Source organism: Carcharhinus amblyrhynchos, chromosome 3, assembly GCF_965287045.1.
Source record: "Carcharhinus amblyrhynchos chromosome 3, sCarAmb.v2.hapA, whole genome shotgun sequence".
Lineage (NCBI taxonomy): Eukaryota > Metazoa > Chordata > Chondrichthyes > Carcharhiniformes > Carcharhinidae > Carcharhinus > Carcharhinus amblyrhynchos.
The window spans coordinates 99,875,456-99,891,632 of NC_137326.1; the positions used below are offsets into that span (position 1 = coordinate 99,875,456).

The following is a 16,177-nucleotide window of genomic DNA, read 5'->3' on the forward strand; positions in this document are numbered from 1 at the left end:
TCATGTGCAAATTTCTTTCAGGTATCTTTTAAAATTAAAGGAGATTTTCTGGCAGTGGTCAGACAGGATGTCTCTAGTTTTGTTGCACAGTATAATAATCAGCTGAGAAGACAGACAGATCTGTGGCACTTTACATGCTGATACAGATTATTGCTGAAAAAATATTTTTTGTCAAAGTTTTTTGACTTGCACTCATCATAATATTTGCAAGAATACTGATGTCAGGGGAAATCAACAAATGTATCCTGTATGAAAAGAGAGCTGATTAGTTGGCAAGTGGACTCTGAGATAGAGTCATGGAACATGCGCCAGTTGATGGTGACTAATAGTTAATTGCCATGCATTGTTGCAATTTAAATCAGGCAGCTTGACTCTGAATGGTCGAAGTATTGCCTCTTGAAGAGGAAAGCAGCAAATTACTGTTACTTATTTTGTTTGCTGAAAGAGGCGCAATGTGTGCCCTTCCAGGCTAATCTGAGCTACACTGGACACTTTTCAAGGCCAAAAGCTGTGGCCTTTGGCCCACTCATGATTTTGCATGATACCAGCATGAAATAATCTGATCAGTGTAGCCATTATCCCACAAGATGACTTAGATATACCCTATTTTAGCATCAAACTTGCATGATGATCAAGGACCAAGTGAATGGCTGTTACTTATTTGCATGCTCTGGGAGCTACATACATGCAGACAGAAAGAACATGTACACACATTACACCTGTAGAAAATATATTCATGGATGTATTGCCATGTCCTACGCACTGGAAGTGATGTGGTAGTTGCATGGGAGTCTGGCTAAGAGCTGCTGAAGAGCTTTAAAGGAAGTTGTTGAAGTTGTAGTCCTTGTCATCGTTCCTACACAATATTACATGTTTCAGCTAAATAAAAGTAACAGCTATTCACTGGCTCATTCCTCATGGCAATACCCTGACTGCCTGGTTTAAATTTCAGACAAGCCTTGGGAGTTAATGGTCAGTCACTATCACCTGGTGTATTCTCCATGACAACACCTCTACCAGAGTCCACTTGCCAACTAATCAGCAGTCTCTTCCCAAACAGTATAAATTTGTTGAATTCCCTTACATTGTATTCTTGTGAATGTCTAAATGAGATGAAAAGTTTTAACAAAAATGTTCAAAAACTGTACTACCAAATGACTATTTAGATATTGATTAGTTAGAATGTATTGGTTGGTTCAGAGAATTGAACCATATGAGATGAATTTGAGTTTAACTGGTCTGTGAGTGGAAACTGAAGATGAAATTTCTGGTCTTTTTCTCCTTTTTATTTATTGCTAATATTTTCAAATCATAAACTGCAGACATGTTGATCGCAGTAATATATAGCTGCTCCTTCAGCAAGAACGCATTCAACTTTCAAAACTGACGGCAAAATGTAATGCATCAGGTGTTATAGTCAGTCCGTTAAAGAAGCCAACATTTAAAAGTAAAAAAGAAAAGGGTACTATGAAGCTTAGGTTCTTTGTGATGGACAATGTTTAGATGCCTACCAGCATTCTTTCAGCTCAAACCTGTCCTACGTACAGAGACTTTTTCAATATACAACTTGAGAGAATTAATAAAGCCATCAGACCATGAATATGTACCTACAACAGTAAAACTGTAGCTAATACCTACAAATTTGGAGCCACTGGGGCAAGTTTTACTGTCCCACCCGTCACAGGAATCAGGATGGGCAAGGGGCGGACCATGAAAAGGTCCATTGATCTCGGGTGGGATTTTCTGGTTTCAGGGTCAGCGAGGCTGGAAAGTCCCATGTACTGTATTTGAATGTGCTTTCACATTCCCGGCAAATGTTAATCCCAGGGATTAGTTTTGATGAGCGAAAGTTACCGGATACTGCAATCAGGATCATCCTCATTGGAACCACCTTTGTACGGACTATTCATGAAATTGTTACGGGATGTAAGAAGACATAGATTTGTCCTGAGTGTGATTTTTGGTATTTAAGAAACTTGGGGGTGACTCCCCCAGCCCAGGAGACATCAGTGGAGGTTGTTTCATGGGCTCCCCACCGTGTGTCACGGACTCGACAAGTCTCCCAGCTGATGATTTCCAGAGTAATCAACTCCGTGCTGGAAATTGGTGTGGAATTGATTAGCATATGGAAATCAGCATTTACATCCGATTAGTGGGCCTGGGACTGAGGTCTCCGGGCCTGCTAGCTTGCTCCCCACCAGTTCACTCCAGCAGAATTTACTATTGCTCCCCACGAACAGGGAACAGGTGACTGCCAGCAGAGGAGGGGGTCAGGACTGTTTGGGGGAGAAATTGGACCTGTCTAGGGTGGTCCTGGGGCGGGGGGTGGGGGGCAGGGGGCGGGGCAGTAGGCCAGCGATGGGGGTTGCAGAGCTGGCCAGCGTCTCGAGGTTGGCAATGCGGGGCCACTGCACTTGCTCCAATCTTCATGCTGACAGATTGGCACATGCGGCGTGGTGCTGGTGGCCTCTCAGATGGGAATAGGTCCTGCCCACTGATTTCCAGAGTGAATCACAGTGGGGTACTCTGTGATGCACAGTGTCGGAGATTCATTCTGGGAATAGTCACAGAGATTTACAGCATTGAAACAGGCCCTTCGTCTCAACTTGTCCATGCCGCCCTTTCTTTTAAACCCCTAAACTAATCCCGATTGCCCGATTTGACCCATATCCCTCCACACCCATCTTACCCATGTAACTATCTAAACGCTTTTTAAAAGACAAAATTGTACCCGTCTCTACTACTACCTCTGGCAGCTTGTTCCAGACACTCACTACCCTCTGTGTGAAAAAAATTGCTCCTCCTACTTTTGTATCTCTCCCCTCTCACCTTAAACCTATGCCCTCTAGTTTTAGACTCCCCTAACTTTGAGAAAAGATATTGACTATTTACCTTGTCTATGCCCTCATTTTTTATAGGACTCTATAAGATCAATGCTCCAGATTAAAAAGTCCCAGTCTATCCAGCCTCTTCTTATAACACAAACCATCAAATCCCAGTAGCATCCTAGTAAATCTTTTCTGCACTCTTTCAAGTTTAATAATATCCTTACATTGAATCACGCTGAAAAAATAGTGGGATTTACTCCCATTTTCCCACAAATTTTCCCAATTCAAGGGTTAATGATGTGGCTGTTATTGTAATGATACTGCACCCTTAAGAAATATATTTATATCATGTTATGTCATGAAGCAATTGAGCTGGAGATAGATTGATTTAATGATTGTTTAAGGAAGGGGAATAGTGGACAGTGCATTCTGCTGGATGGACCAGGAAAGATGTGTCTGATCTGAAGGAGTATACAATTGGGAGGCATTAATGAAAAAAGTCCAAAGTGAATTAAAGCCATTATAGAGCAGGAGAAGGGAATGTTTGCCCAATACACACACAACTGTGGGGGAATGCCAGGGGAAGTTAGTGGAAGGAAAACCCAAGAAAACTTTGCAGAGGTAATATCATTTCCTGAAAGCAGAGAGGGATTTAGCAGTAAAATCCCTCATGGATCAAGGGGTTAAGGCCCTTGACATCACATATTTGTTCACCAACATGGCCTAAAAAAAAACAAATGAATCATGGATGATGACGATAGACAAAGTTAAATATGAATATTCCAGCATATGCCCCAATGGTCACTGCAGTCACAGATTTGATTGGTAGTATACCAAGTTTCATAAAAGGGTGCACAGTTCTGGATATTTCTAATGGGTTTTGCTCTATTCCAATGAGGAAAGAAAATCAGTACAAATCTGCCTTTACCTTTAAGCAGCATCAATACATGTGGACATAACTGCCACAAGGATTTCAAAACAGTTTCAATATTCCACCAACAAATGGTTAAGTGTTAGTTCGCTGGCAGGGGCAAGCTGATTCAGTATGTGGATAATCTGTTAATATTTACACAGATGCCTGAGGAACATATGGTGTTGCTGAAGGAGTCGTTATTACTCCCAATGTGGAGGATGAAGGTAAACTCTAAACAGGCTCAGATAAGTCAAAAGAATGTATAATTTTTGGAGCTTATACTGAGACTAGGAGAGAGGTTCATGAATGAGGAATAAAGGAAGTATAACCGAGACCAAGAGATGTTTCAGCTTTAAGATCATTTTTAGGACTGATGGGATATTGCTGAGTTTATGCAGGTATAGCTAAGACTGTTGTACACATTAACACAGATGTCAGTCAAATGGAAGTAGACAGAGGAATGTGGGGGAGCTTATCACACGCATAAGCAGAAGCTGCAAACAGCCTCAGCTATGGTAACAACATAGTTTTTGGCTAGAGTGCACAGCCACATAAGCTAGTTCAAGTGCGGTATTGTTACAATCAGCCCATGGGAAAATTGGACCAGTTGTGTATGATTCTTGGACATTGGCTTTAGTAGAAATTACATACTCATCTTGCAAGACTCATCTTGCAAGAGACATCTTTTAGTGACCTACTGGGCAAACGCTTTACTGTCTTGATGGGAACTGCCATGATAACTCTAGCAAAGGGTTATACTCCAATGAGATTATTGGTAGTTGGGAGAATTAAAGAAGGGACAGTGTCCAGCCTGACTGTTAGTAGATGGACCATGTTAATAGGGTCATATATGATCTCAAGATTGAACCACTGAACCATCTGACACATGCAGTAAATATAGGGTACATGGGAAAACAGCAACATTGTACATTAAAGAAGGTGTGAGGAACAGAAGGAGGACTTATTACACTGGCAAGGTTTCTAGCAATCTGGTATGCTAACACATGTGACAATAATAAATCAAATCAAAAAGTGAGGATTTAAATCAGCAGATGGAAAACCACTCTTAAGTGACCCTGTGAAGGTGGTACTGCAGGTGATCAGAAACAATGAAGGGAAATATGACTGTTTAACTCATAAAGTGAAGTAGCAGAGCTGCGATGGAAAGGAAATGAGAAAGCAGACACATGCTCACAAGAGTTCAGGAGGGGTGCCTTAGGTTAATGGGTGGCACTGTTAACACTGCTGCCTCACAATGGCAGGGACACCGGTTCAATTCCTGGCCTTGGGTCACTGTTGGTGTGGAGTTTGCACATTCTCCCCGTATCTGCATTGGTTTTCTCTGGGTGCTCCGATTTCCTCTCGTGTTCTGAAAGACATGCTGGTTAGGTGCATTGACCCGAACAGGTGGCGACGGGGGAAATTTCACAGTAACTTCATTGCAATTACTGCCTTACAACACGGTGGCACAGTGATTAGCACTGCTCCTCACAGCATCAGGGACCTGGGCTCAATTCCCAACTTGCTTCACTGTCGGTGTGGAGTTACCAAGTTTTCCCCGTGTCTACATGGGTTTCCTCTAGGTGCTCCAGTTTCCTCCTACAGACTGAAAGACGTGCTAGTTAGGTGCATTGACCCGAACAGGCGTTGGAATGTGGCGACAAGGGAAATCTCACAGTAACTTCATTGCAGTGTTAATGTAAGCCTTACTTGTGATTAATAAATAAACCTTAAGAATTTTACTTTATGTAGAAGGAATGGGATAAATAGCAATGATATCAGCAGTTGAACAAATGAGTGACCTCATGGCAGTGCAGAAGGCCTAGTACTCAGGGAGATGATAAGCAAACTAGAAATTGGTTAGACTACAGTGGGAGCCAATGGAATGCCTGAAGTAGAAAATAAATCAAGGATGTCATTTAAGAATGATAAAAGAGTGATACCTGTAACCCAAAGGGAAGATTTTCTCTGATTAGCACAAAGGGGAATCACAGATAGGACACTCTAATGGTGAGGAAACATGGAAAAGAGTGACTGTAGTGGAATGTTGCCTTCATCAGAAAAATGACATGATGACTTTTGTCATAATTGTCCAAGTTATTGTCTCCAATGTCTCTGTCAATGCCAGGTTTTCTCACCAACTTTTCTGTAGTTGGTTGTTCATTTTATTTCCACAATTGTCAATTGATCTAGGCTTTTGTCTAAACACAATTTAATTTGTCTAAACCTAATTTAGCGTTCCCCCCTAAATAACAGCAAAATACCGTGGATGATGGAAATCAATGCTGGATTAACTCAGCCGGTCTGGCTGTCTGTGGAGAGGGAAACAATTAATGCTTTGAGTCCCATCCTCAAATTCCATAAACTCCAAGACATCCAAAAGTCAGCCCACACATCCAACTTGCCCATTATTTGTCCTCACTGATTTACACTGACTCCCTGTGCTCACTTCATTCAATATCCTAATTCTCATCTTCAAGTCCTTCCACAACATTACACAATACTTCTGAAATTCTTTTTGCCCATGTCAGTGCTCCCCCAACTGTGGTCTTTATGCATCGCCGTTTCATTCTTCTCTAAACTTTCAGTTGCCTTTCTTTGCCCCACTATCTAGAACTGCCTATTTCTCCAGTTCGCCAGTGTCTCCGCCACTGAAATCCTTCTTAAAATCCAAGTCATGTTTTCCGTTCTCTCCAGCAATAACGCAACATCTTTTGCCTTTGCGGATGTATTTTGTATATTAAAAATGCTCGAGCATGAAATGCAACTCTGCAACTCGCCAGGTGCCTGTACTAATGATGGCAGCGATCCATCTGATTTCACCCACAACGGCAGCAGAAAGCTCACGGTATAAACAATTTTTCGAATGTGTGTCTTTTTGTTTATAGCAATTCTACTGGTATCGTTTATATAGCAAGGTTTTGCTATTCTCGTCGATGCCTAATATCTGTGCAGCAGACAGTGAGAAGTTTTAACTCACGTCTCCCTCCCCCTGGCTCTGCATCGCCAGGGATTGTGGGCCGGTTCGGAGGTCTGCCGCCAGGGATTGTGGGCCGGTTCGGAGGTCTGCCGCCAGGGATTGTGGGCCGGTTCAAAGTGCTGCCGCCAGGGATTGTGGGCCGGTTCAAAGTGCTGCCGCCAGGGATTGTGGGCCGGTTCGGAGTGCTGACGACTCTTCCGGAGGACTCAGGTTGAGGACGTGGAGACATGGCACCTAAAGGCAGCAACAAGCAGCAGTCCGAGGAGGACTTGTTGTTGCAGGACTTCAGCAGAAATGTTTCGGCCAAGTCATCCGCACTCTTTTATGGAAACGCGTTTATTGTGTCGGCCATTCCTATTTGTAAGTATCGGGGCGAGCGGAGTTGCTGCTGCCGGTAGGCGCTGACAGGCGATCGGCTTCTTTGAGCATTTGTGCCTGGGTGGACCATAAAACATAGCAACAGAATTCGGCTACTCGGACCATCGAGTCTGGTCCACAACTCAATCATTTTCTTATCCCCATTCTCCTGCATGTTTTCAATAACCCCTGAACCCCTTATTAATCAAGAACATATCTATGTCTTAAAGTTACTCAGTGACCTCAATGGAGAAGGAGGACAGGGCCTCGTCTCTTGGATTTGAGAGATAATCAGTGAGAATGGAGGGTTGGGTCTGTCTCTGGAATACAATGAATTGCCAACCATCCTCAACACCAATTACTGGCTCAGTCCCTGCCATTTTGACACATAGAAACCCTATAGTACAGAAAGAGGCCATTCGGCTCATTGAGTCTGCACCGACCACAATCCCACCCAGGCCCTAACCCCATATCCCTACATATTTTACCCACTAATCCCTCTAATCTCAGGACACCAAAGGGCAATTTTAGTATGGCCAGTCAACCTAACCTGCACATCTTTGGACTGAGGGGAAAACGGAGCACCCAGAGGAAACCCATGCAGACATGAGGCAAATGTGCAAACTCCACACAGACAGTGTCCCAAGCTGGGAATCAAACCCAGGTCCTTGGAGCTGTGAAGCAGCAGTGTTAACCACTATATATTTACAAATCTATATTGTGAACTAGGAAAAAAATAATTGGTGTTTGATGTCTTTTACATTGCGAAAAGTTCAAATTCCTTCAGATAGAAATTGGTTGTAAGGTTTTTGGTCCTGTCCTGGAATAGGTGGGATTTAATATGGTTTTTTAGAGTTTGGTGGGGGGAGAAAGGAGGCTGAAGGCTGAGAGTCTTAACTGAAGTAGAGCAGATGGGAATGCTCACCAGACCAGAGATGAATGAAGGAGGATCGTGCAAATTGCCACATAGAGCTGGAGAATGTTGTAAAATTAAGAACCTTGATGGTTAGAAGTCAATGTGCCAAAGGATAAGAGAACTAGAATCCAGGTAGTTGCGTTTACTAAATCTGTGTATTGAGGAGAGCTTTTGGATAATTTGGAGGTGACAAAAGACATAGATGAGGACAAGGTCATGATGAAAATGGTGATGTTTCAGAGCATGCAACCCATCTCAAAACTACATGTTCAGTTTTGTTCAGGGATGAATGAGATGCCTATCACCAGCCATAGGAACGATTTTAAGCAGATTTCTGGGAAGGGATTAGTCCATTGCAAGATTGAGGCTTTTGACAATGACTTTGATCATTTTAAATATAGACGTGTAAGAAGCTGTGGTTTATCTGTACCTTACTGTCAGTTAGGAATTTATATAACATGACATTTTTGGAGTGGTAATGGAGAGCTGTCATTAGCACACATTAGTGTTGACCTATGTTTATTGGAAATACTTCCTTGGAGCAACATAGATCAGAATTGTCCAACAGAAATGGCTGCCTAGTCATAAATGTACTTTTGGTAACATCATTTAACAGTTATTTAGTAGAGAATAACATTTGTACGATTTCAATATTCAATTTTTAGGAATGCATTTGGTGTTTTTAAGCAGTAATAATTCTTAAATTTCACTGAGCTCTATTGGCATCATAGCCACAAGAAAAACTAGAACTAATTGTTTCAGTGCTGATGGCCTGGAGATTCAGTGCAATTTTTGTGTAAAGTATTAAAGGTCATGATTCTCAACCATTCACCATGTGAATTTGACAAAATCTTTGTAGTGAGGAAAGTCAGGAAAGTGAGTTTGTTCGAAGTCGGGAGCTGGTCATAACTGACTTTTGTTTCCAGGTTCCTTCTCCATACCCATGACATGTAAAGTGCTGTAGCAGTATTTAAAATTCATTTGATTTTTAGTGGCCCTATTAACACACTGTTATTGCACACATGTTGTGGTAACATTATTGCAATATTTTGTTTTTCAATCTATTCCATATAGAACTTTCAAATTGCCAGTATACAGAATATTAATCAGTTCTGAAGCTTGTTGTTTTGTCAAGATCCATTTTTTTGGGATACCATATCTCATATATCCATTTTTCAAACAAAATGATTTCTCCCTTATCTATGCATGTTTGATATAAATGCCTTCAAACACTTCTCTAAAGAATAACATTTTTGTTGTACAAATAAAGTTAGACTGTTTTCCTTTCCTCAGCTTTCCCAAAATATAGATGAGTAAAGTATTTATTTTGGAATACTAACAGAACTTTATTAGTGTTAAGAAACATCAGAAATTTTACCCTTAATTTTTAAAAACACTTTAAAAAGGCATGGGTTTTGTTGGCTCGGCTAGCAGCTTTATTACCCTTGAGTAGATGGTAGAGACCTGCATTTTTGAATTGCAGTAAAAAGTCTGACAACACCAGGTTTTAGTCCAACCGATTTTATTTGATAATACTCACAAGCTTTCGAGGGGACTGCCTCTTCGTCAGGTGAATGGAGAGTTCTGGCCTCAGACAGAGCATATAAAGCACAGACAGTTTAGAGATTACTGATTAAAATGCGAATCCTTACACCTAACCTGCTGTTCAAGACCTGAAGTGGCTGACAATGTGAGTGGAAGGAGCACTGATCACAGGTTACAGAGATGTGTATTGTCTCCAGACAGTACAGTCCAACGCCGGCATTCCCACATCATGACTATTTTTGAATTGCTGCAGTCCATGTAGTGTAGGTAGCCATTATAATGCTGTTAGGGAGGGTGTTCCAGGATTTTGGCTCAGCAGTAGCAAAAGAACTAGGATATAGTTCCAAGTTAATATGATGTGTGAATTGGAGGAGAAGTTGAAAGGGGTGTTCCCCTGCATCTGCTGCCATGTCCTTCTTCGTGTAGAAGTTTAGAAGGTGCTGTCAAAGGAGCCATGGTGAGTTGCTGCAGAGTATCTTGTAGATGGTGCATGCTATGCCACTGTGTGTTGGTGGTGGATGGGGTGCCAGTCAAATGGGCTGCTTTGTCCTGGTTGAGCTTCTTGATGCGATTGGAGCAGCACTCATCCAGATAAGTGGAGGGTATCCCATCACTCTCCTGTGCCTTGGGGATGGTGGACAGGATTTGAGGGTCAGGAGGCGACTTGTACTCTGAAGAGTCTCAGAACAAGGACTACTAAATTAAAACTTAAGCTTTTTCTCTTGGACCGTTTAATTCTAAATTAAACTTGATCAAATGAAAATGGATATTGGACGTAGGATTTTGAATATTTTCTCAAGCTGAGGTGAGATTTTAATTTTCAATCTTTCAGGATTGTCTTTGTGAGAATAGACTGATGCAAGAAATAGGCATTTTAAATGCTTTTGTCAGAGGAGTTGAATATCTGAATCTATTGCATTTTCTTCACTGCTGCAAGCCAGTACCTGCCAATGATGTGTGTTGACAATTGCAAGAGTAATGGTCTCTAAACTTTCTTTCAGGGCTCTACTGGAGGATCTGGCACATGGACCTTGTCCAGTCTGCAGTTCTGTATTGTGTTATGACCCTTGTCAGCACCTATCTTGTGGCATTTGCTTACAAAAATGTTAAGTTTGTCCTGAAACACAAGTAAGTAATTCCCGGAGATATATTACTTGTACAATTTAACAGATGATGTATTAGCATGTCACATTGTTAACAGGGATTCATTTGTCTAGGGTTGCACAGAAGAGAGAAGATGCTGTTTCCAAGGAGGTCACTCGGAAACTGTCAGAGGCTGACAACAGGAAGATGTCTCGTAAAGAAAAGGATGAAAGGTGTGCTTTTTAAGTTTTGAAAGTTGCACAGTGTATATTGTCTTAAAAGTGGAGAACATCAAAACATGCAAAGTACAATTTCTGGTATATAAAATTATAGTATGTGCGAGCTTAGGTTTTTTTTTAAGCAGAGGCAACCAGCAACAAGGCAAAGCTGTTTGGTTCACATGTTTGTGAGTGTCTGTTGTTAAGTGGATGCTGAAACCAAAATAGTTCTGCTAGTCTGTTCCAAAATTGGTTCTCCGAATCTTAAAGTTGAATGCATAGCAGTCTGTCTCTTGCCTGGAAGATGCAGCACCATTTATGTAAAATTTATACCAACAACCCCACCACTCTGATTGTAGACAAGATTCTTGTGAATCTCAGTACCATTATAGTATTTTGGACTTTAGTACGTAGCTACCAGTCTGAAATGTTCAAAGGATTTAAGGGCTGCAACCCTTGTCTATTGTTTGACTACTTGATATCACTTCTTTGTAACTCCTACAGTCATGGAGTGAAAAAGCCCAATGTAGCAATGATTTCCCAGAAAATTGATTTCGCAATTGAAGAGAGTGGTTTGGAGCCTGGAAAACTTTTACCTCTTGGCTTTGAATACCGTTCAGTTTAAGAAAAGGAATATCAAATAAATGGGGCATTATCTGTGTGGCTTCTAAAGGGCAAATGCCAACGTCACACAAAGGAACTAAAAAGTGAGAAACGTAAACCATTGACGCTAGTGTGGTTGTTGGTTCATCGCAGGTGGAACTTGAGTTTCCAGCTGGAAGCATTCAGGAAAGCCAAGTTGACATGTGGCCTAATAAGTCATCCTTGAAAGTCTGCTGCAGGATCCCACCAAAATGGTTACATTTATTTTAAAAAATACTTACATCACAGTGAAGCCAGGAGAAGGAGAAGCCTCCCTAATCCCTGCCACTTTTTCCTGCTGGATAATGATCTGCCCTTGTTCCCTTTATGAAGTTATGGAAGTGACATTATCTTCAAGTCCCCTTTAGTGATCTGCCTGGTGTTGAGCATTTGTTGGCTGAAGCTTACTGGTCTATTGATAGAGGCTTGAGGCCCAATCTCAGATACATCTCAGTTCTATCCATTCATAAATAGAGATCATTGCCAGTGGCTAGCACATTCATTTATGGAGGGGGGAACAGACTTTTACCCTTTGTGTATTTACACACGTGTTTTTTCTGGATGTGTATCTCTGGTTCTCATAAGCCATGCTTAATTTAGATTGTTTTTCTCCCCAATAGAATTCTGTGGAAAAAGAATGAAGTGGCTGACTATGAAGCTACAACCTTTTCAATCTTCTACAACAACACCCTGTTTCTCGTTATGGTCATCATTGCTTCGTTCTTTGTACTGAAGAATTTCAATCCAACAGTGTATCCTTTTTGATAATATAGCAACAGCAGCATGTAATTATTTGCATTTGGGAAGAAATCTGTTCTCTTAGAAATTGGTGAAGACTTTCATTTTTAACAGTTGTGGCATTCTTGGTACTACCTGGTGCTGAACGGTAGTAAAAAATGATAATAGAAAAAGAAAAATGTAACTTTTAAGTTTGTTTTGTTCATTTATGGGATGTGGGCTTCACTGGCCAGGCCAGTATTTGTTGCCCATCCCTAATTACCCTTGAGAGAGTGGTGATGAGCTGCTGCCTTGAACCACTATAGTTCCTGTGGTGTAGCTACAGAGAGCTGTTAGGGGTAGATTCCCAGGATTTTGACCCAGCAACAGTGAATGAATGGTGATATTTTCCCAAGTCAGGGTGTTGTATCATTTGGAAGGGAATTTCTATATGTTGTGCTCCCACGCATCTGCTGCCGTTGTCTTCCTAAATGGTTGTGATTATGGGCTTGGAAGATGCTAAGGAGCCTTAGTGAATTGTTGCAGTGCATCTTGTAGATTGTACACACCATTGCCAGTATTCTTTGATGATGGAGGGAATTAATGTTTGTGAATGGGGTGCCAACCAAGAGGGTTTATTTGTTCTGAATGGTGTTGAGCTTTTTGAGTGTTGAACTTATTGCACTCATCCAGGCAAATGACGAGTTATCCATTACACTCCTGACTTGTTGCTTTAGATGGTGGATAGGCTTTGGGGAGTCGGGAGATAAGTTATTCACCACAGGATTCCTAGCCTCTGACCTGGTTTTGTAGCCACAGTATTTATATGGTTAATACAGCTTAGTTTCTGGTCAATAGTTAGTCCCAGGATGTTGATCATGGGTGATTCAGTGATGGTAATGTTATTGAATATCATGAGGCAATGTAAGGTTCTATTCTTGTTAGAGATGTTTTTTGCCTGGCACTTGTGTGGTGCGAATGCTATTTGCCACTTGTCAGCCCAAGCCTGGATATTGTCCAAGCCTTGCTACATTTGGACATGAACTGCTTCAGTATCTGGGGAGTTATGAATGGTGTGGAACATTGTGCAGTGCAGTCATCACCGAACATCCCCACCATTGATATTTTGATGACAGGAAAGTATAACACTACCCTAAGGAATTCCTGCAGCAACGTCACAAGACTGAGATAGACCTCCAACGACAACAACCTTCCTTTGCGCTAGGTATAACTCCAATCACAGAGAATATTGCAGATTAGAAGCCCTGCTAAGTTAGGGAAAGCCAATAATTTATGCCCATTATAAAACAGTCCATTCCACAGATTTCATTATGCTCAATAAACACTTTTCCGTTGGTGAATTTGAAGCTTGCAGATTCAGTTGTAATTGTCACATTGAAGTTAGAGAGTAAGTAGGCATTGCCAGTCCTTTTAATCTGTGTATGAACAGTACCATGTCCAGAAGCGCAAATTAGAATGCAGCATATTTTCTGGAAAATATGGGAAAACAATGGAGGCATTTTACATTCCAGTTATTGCCTGTGTTGATATAGCCTTTGCCTGAAGATATCATTCAGTCTTTCTAGTCAGGTACAAATTATGTCATGGGTTACATTATAAAACTTGTATTCCTTAATTGTACTCTCAGAAACTATATCCTGTCCATCTGTGCTTCATCAGGATTGATTGCTCTTCTATCAACTGGCTCAAAATAATTGTCTCTGGCTTTCTTTGGGAGCTGGAACTTAAGGATGTGATCATTTAGATTTTGAATCCAAAGATGAGATCTGAAACCACAGAATTGGCCACTTAACTGAGACAACTATAGTTCTGTGAACTGCAACTTTTTTACAATATACCTGCATTCCATGTTTTCAGTTATGGATGTGCTGTAATAAAATGAATGCATTTTGCAATCAGAGGTTTTTATTTGCAAGTCTATTACTACCAGTTTATAATTTTGCTTCAGCTTAAATGCACATGCGCACAAACTTGATTTATCAATGTTTCTGTAGATGCTGTAAAAGGTAAGTTAAAGTTTTGGTGTCAAACCCAGGCGTAAGAGTTGGTACCTAGTATATATGGTGTGTTGTACATATACATAAGTACAGCTTATGCTATGTGTAGTCTCATACTAATTATGAAATTCGGTACACTTGATACACAAACAATTGCTAAGATTCTGAATACATCCCACTGCACATGGGTCATCATGCAAATGAAGAATTCAGTAAAAATCGTGATCTAAAAAATTATAACTCACTTGATCTCCAAACATTGTGTTATAATTTAGGACAGGCATCATTGACCACAAAATAAATATATGCATAAAAAACTAATGCACAGAAAGAAGCTAAGTAAATAGGAATCAAAATTAAAAAGGATTTTGTTATTAATTTCCTAATTGGGTGAGAGGAAGTAGAGGAAATCCGAACAGATGTGGAAGAAAGATGGGAATAACAAAAGTATGAGGCAATTAATATTACTAATAAGGACATAGCAACAGTAGGTAGAAATTAACTGTTTCCTGTGATGGAGCAGATAACACAGCAATAAGAATTTATTTCTAATACAACTTTTTTAACTATATATGCCTCAAGATGCTTCTCAAGAGTGTTGCAGAGTAAAGTTGGGCACAAAAACCACATGAGGTGATGGTATGGCAGATGGCAAAGCTTGGTCAAAGAAGTAGGTTTTAAGAAGTATGAAATAATCTCAATTTTTACAACGCTGAAGGAAGCTATTTAGCCCATCGCTCTCTCACTGCCTCCAATTGAGAATTCATCTTGTGCCATTCCTCTGGCTTCTCTCCTTAACCTGGCACATTCTTCCTTTTCAGGTGACAGTCTAATTGCTTTTTGAGTACTGTGATTGAACCTAACTCCACCACACTCCCAGGTAGTGCATTCAAGACCGCAGTGCTGGGCCTATTCTTACTTGTCATTAATAATTTGGGTAAGAATATAGGAGGCATGGTTAGTAAGTTTGCAGATGACAAAAATTGGTGGCACAGTGAACAGTGAAGAAGGTTATCTCTGATTGATCAAGATCCCGTTGCAATTGGGCCAGTGTGCTGACAAATGGCAGACAGAGTTTAATTTGGACAAATGTGAGGTGATACATTTTGATAGATTGAAACAGGGCAGGACTCAGTTAATGGTAGGGTGTTTGGGCGAGTTACAGAACAAAGAGATCTAGGGGTACAGGTACCTGGCTGCTTTAAAGTGGAGTCACAGGTGAACAGAGTGGTGAAGAAAGCATTCAGTTTTATTGGTCAGAATATAGGAGTTGGGACATCTTGTTGAAGTTGCACAAGACATTGATAAGGTCACATTTGGAATACTGTGTGCAATTCTGGTCACCCTATTATAGAAAGGATGTTATTAAACTAGAAAGTGTGCAGAAGATATTTACTAGGATGGTACTGGGACTTCCAAGTATAATCCAAGTTATAAGGAGAGCTTGATAGATTGGGACTTTTTTCTTTGGAGCGTAGAAGGCTGGGGGGTAGGCTGGGGGGTTGATCTTTTAGAGGCCTATAAAATAATGAGGGGCATAAATCAGCCAGATAATCAATATATTTTCCCAAAAGTAGGAGCATGTAAAACTAGAAGGCATAAATTTAAGATGAGAGGGGAGAGATATGAAAGGGTCCAGAGGGGCAATGTTTTCACAGAGTGGTGAATGTCTGGAACAAGTGCCACAGCAAATAGTAGAGGTGAGTACAATTTTGTCTTTTAACAAGCGTTTAGATTGTTACACAAGTAAGATGGGGATAGAGAGATGTGGACAAGTGGGATTAGCTTAGGGGTTTAAAAAAAAGGACAGCATGGATAAGTTGGGTCAAATGACGAATAACCACTCAGTGCGTAAATTTTTTTCCTCATGTTGCTCTTGCTTTTAAGGCCGAAATCTTATCGCTGTTCACGCTGGTGGGATTTTCCCATCCTGCTGCAGAGAATGGAGATTTGGCTGGCT

At 40.9% G+C, this 16,177-nt stretch overlaps 1 protein-coding gene across 1 annotated transcript; it reads left to right on the forward strand.

The window, feature by feature from the left end:
* The first annotated feature begins 6,884 nt into the window (after window positions 1-6,884).
* On the forward strand, window positions 6,885-14,118 carry ssr3 (signal sequence receptor, gamma). Its single transcript, XM_080185591.1, has 5 exons — window positions 6,885-7,081; window positions 10,541-10,667; window positions 10,757-10,855; window positions 12,103-12,234; window positions 13,848-14,118. The coding sequence occupies exons 1-5, from the start codon at window positions 6,949-6,951 to the stop codon at window positions 13,912-13,914; spliced, it is 558 nt and encodes a 185-aa protein (XP_080041717.1). The 5' UTR covers window positions 6,885-6,948; the 3' UTR covers window positions 13,915-14,118.
* Window positions 14,119-16,177: the final 2,059 nt, after the last annotated feature.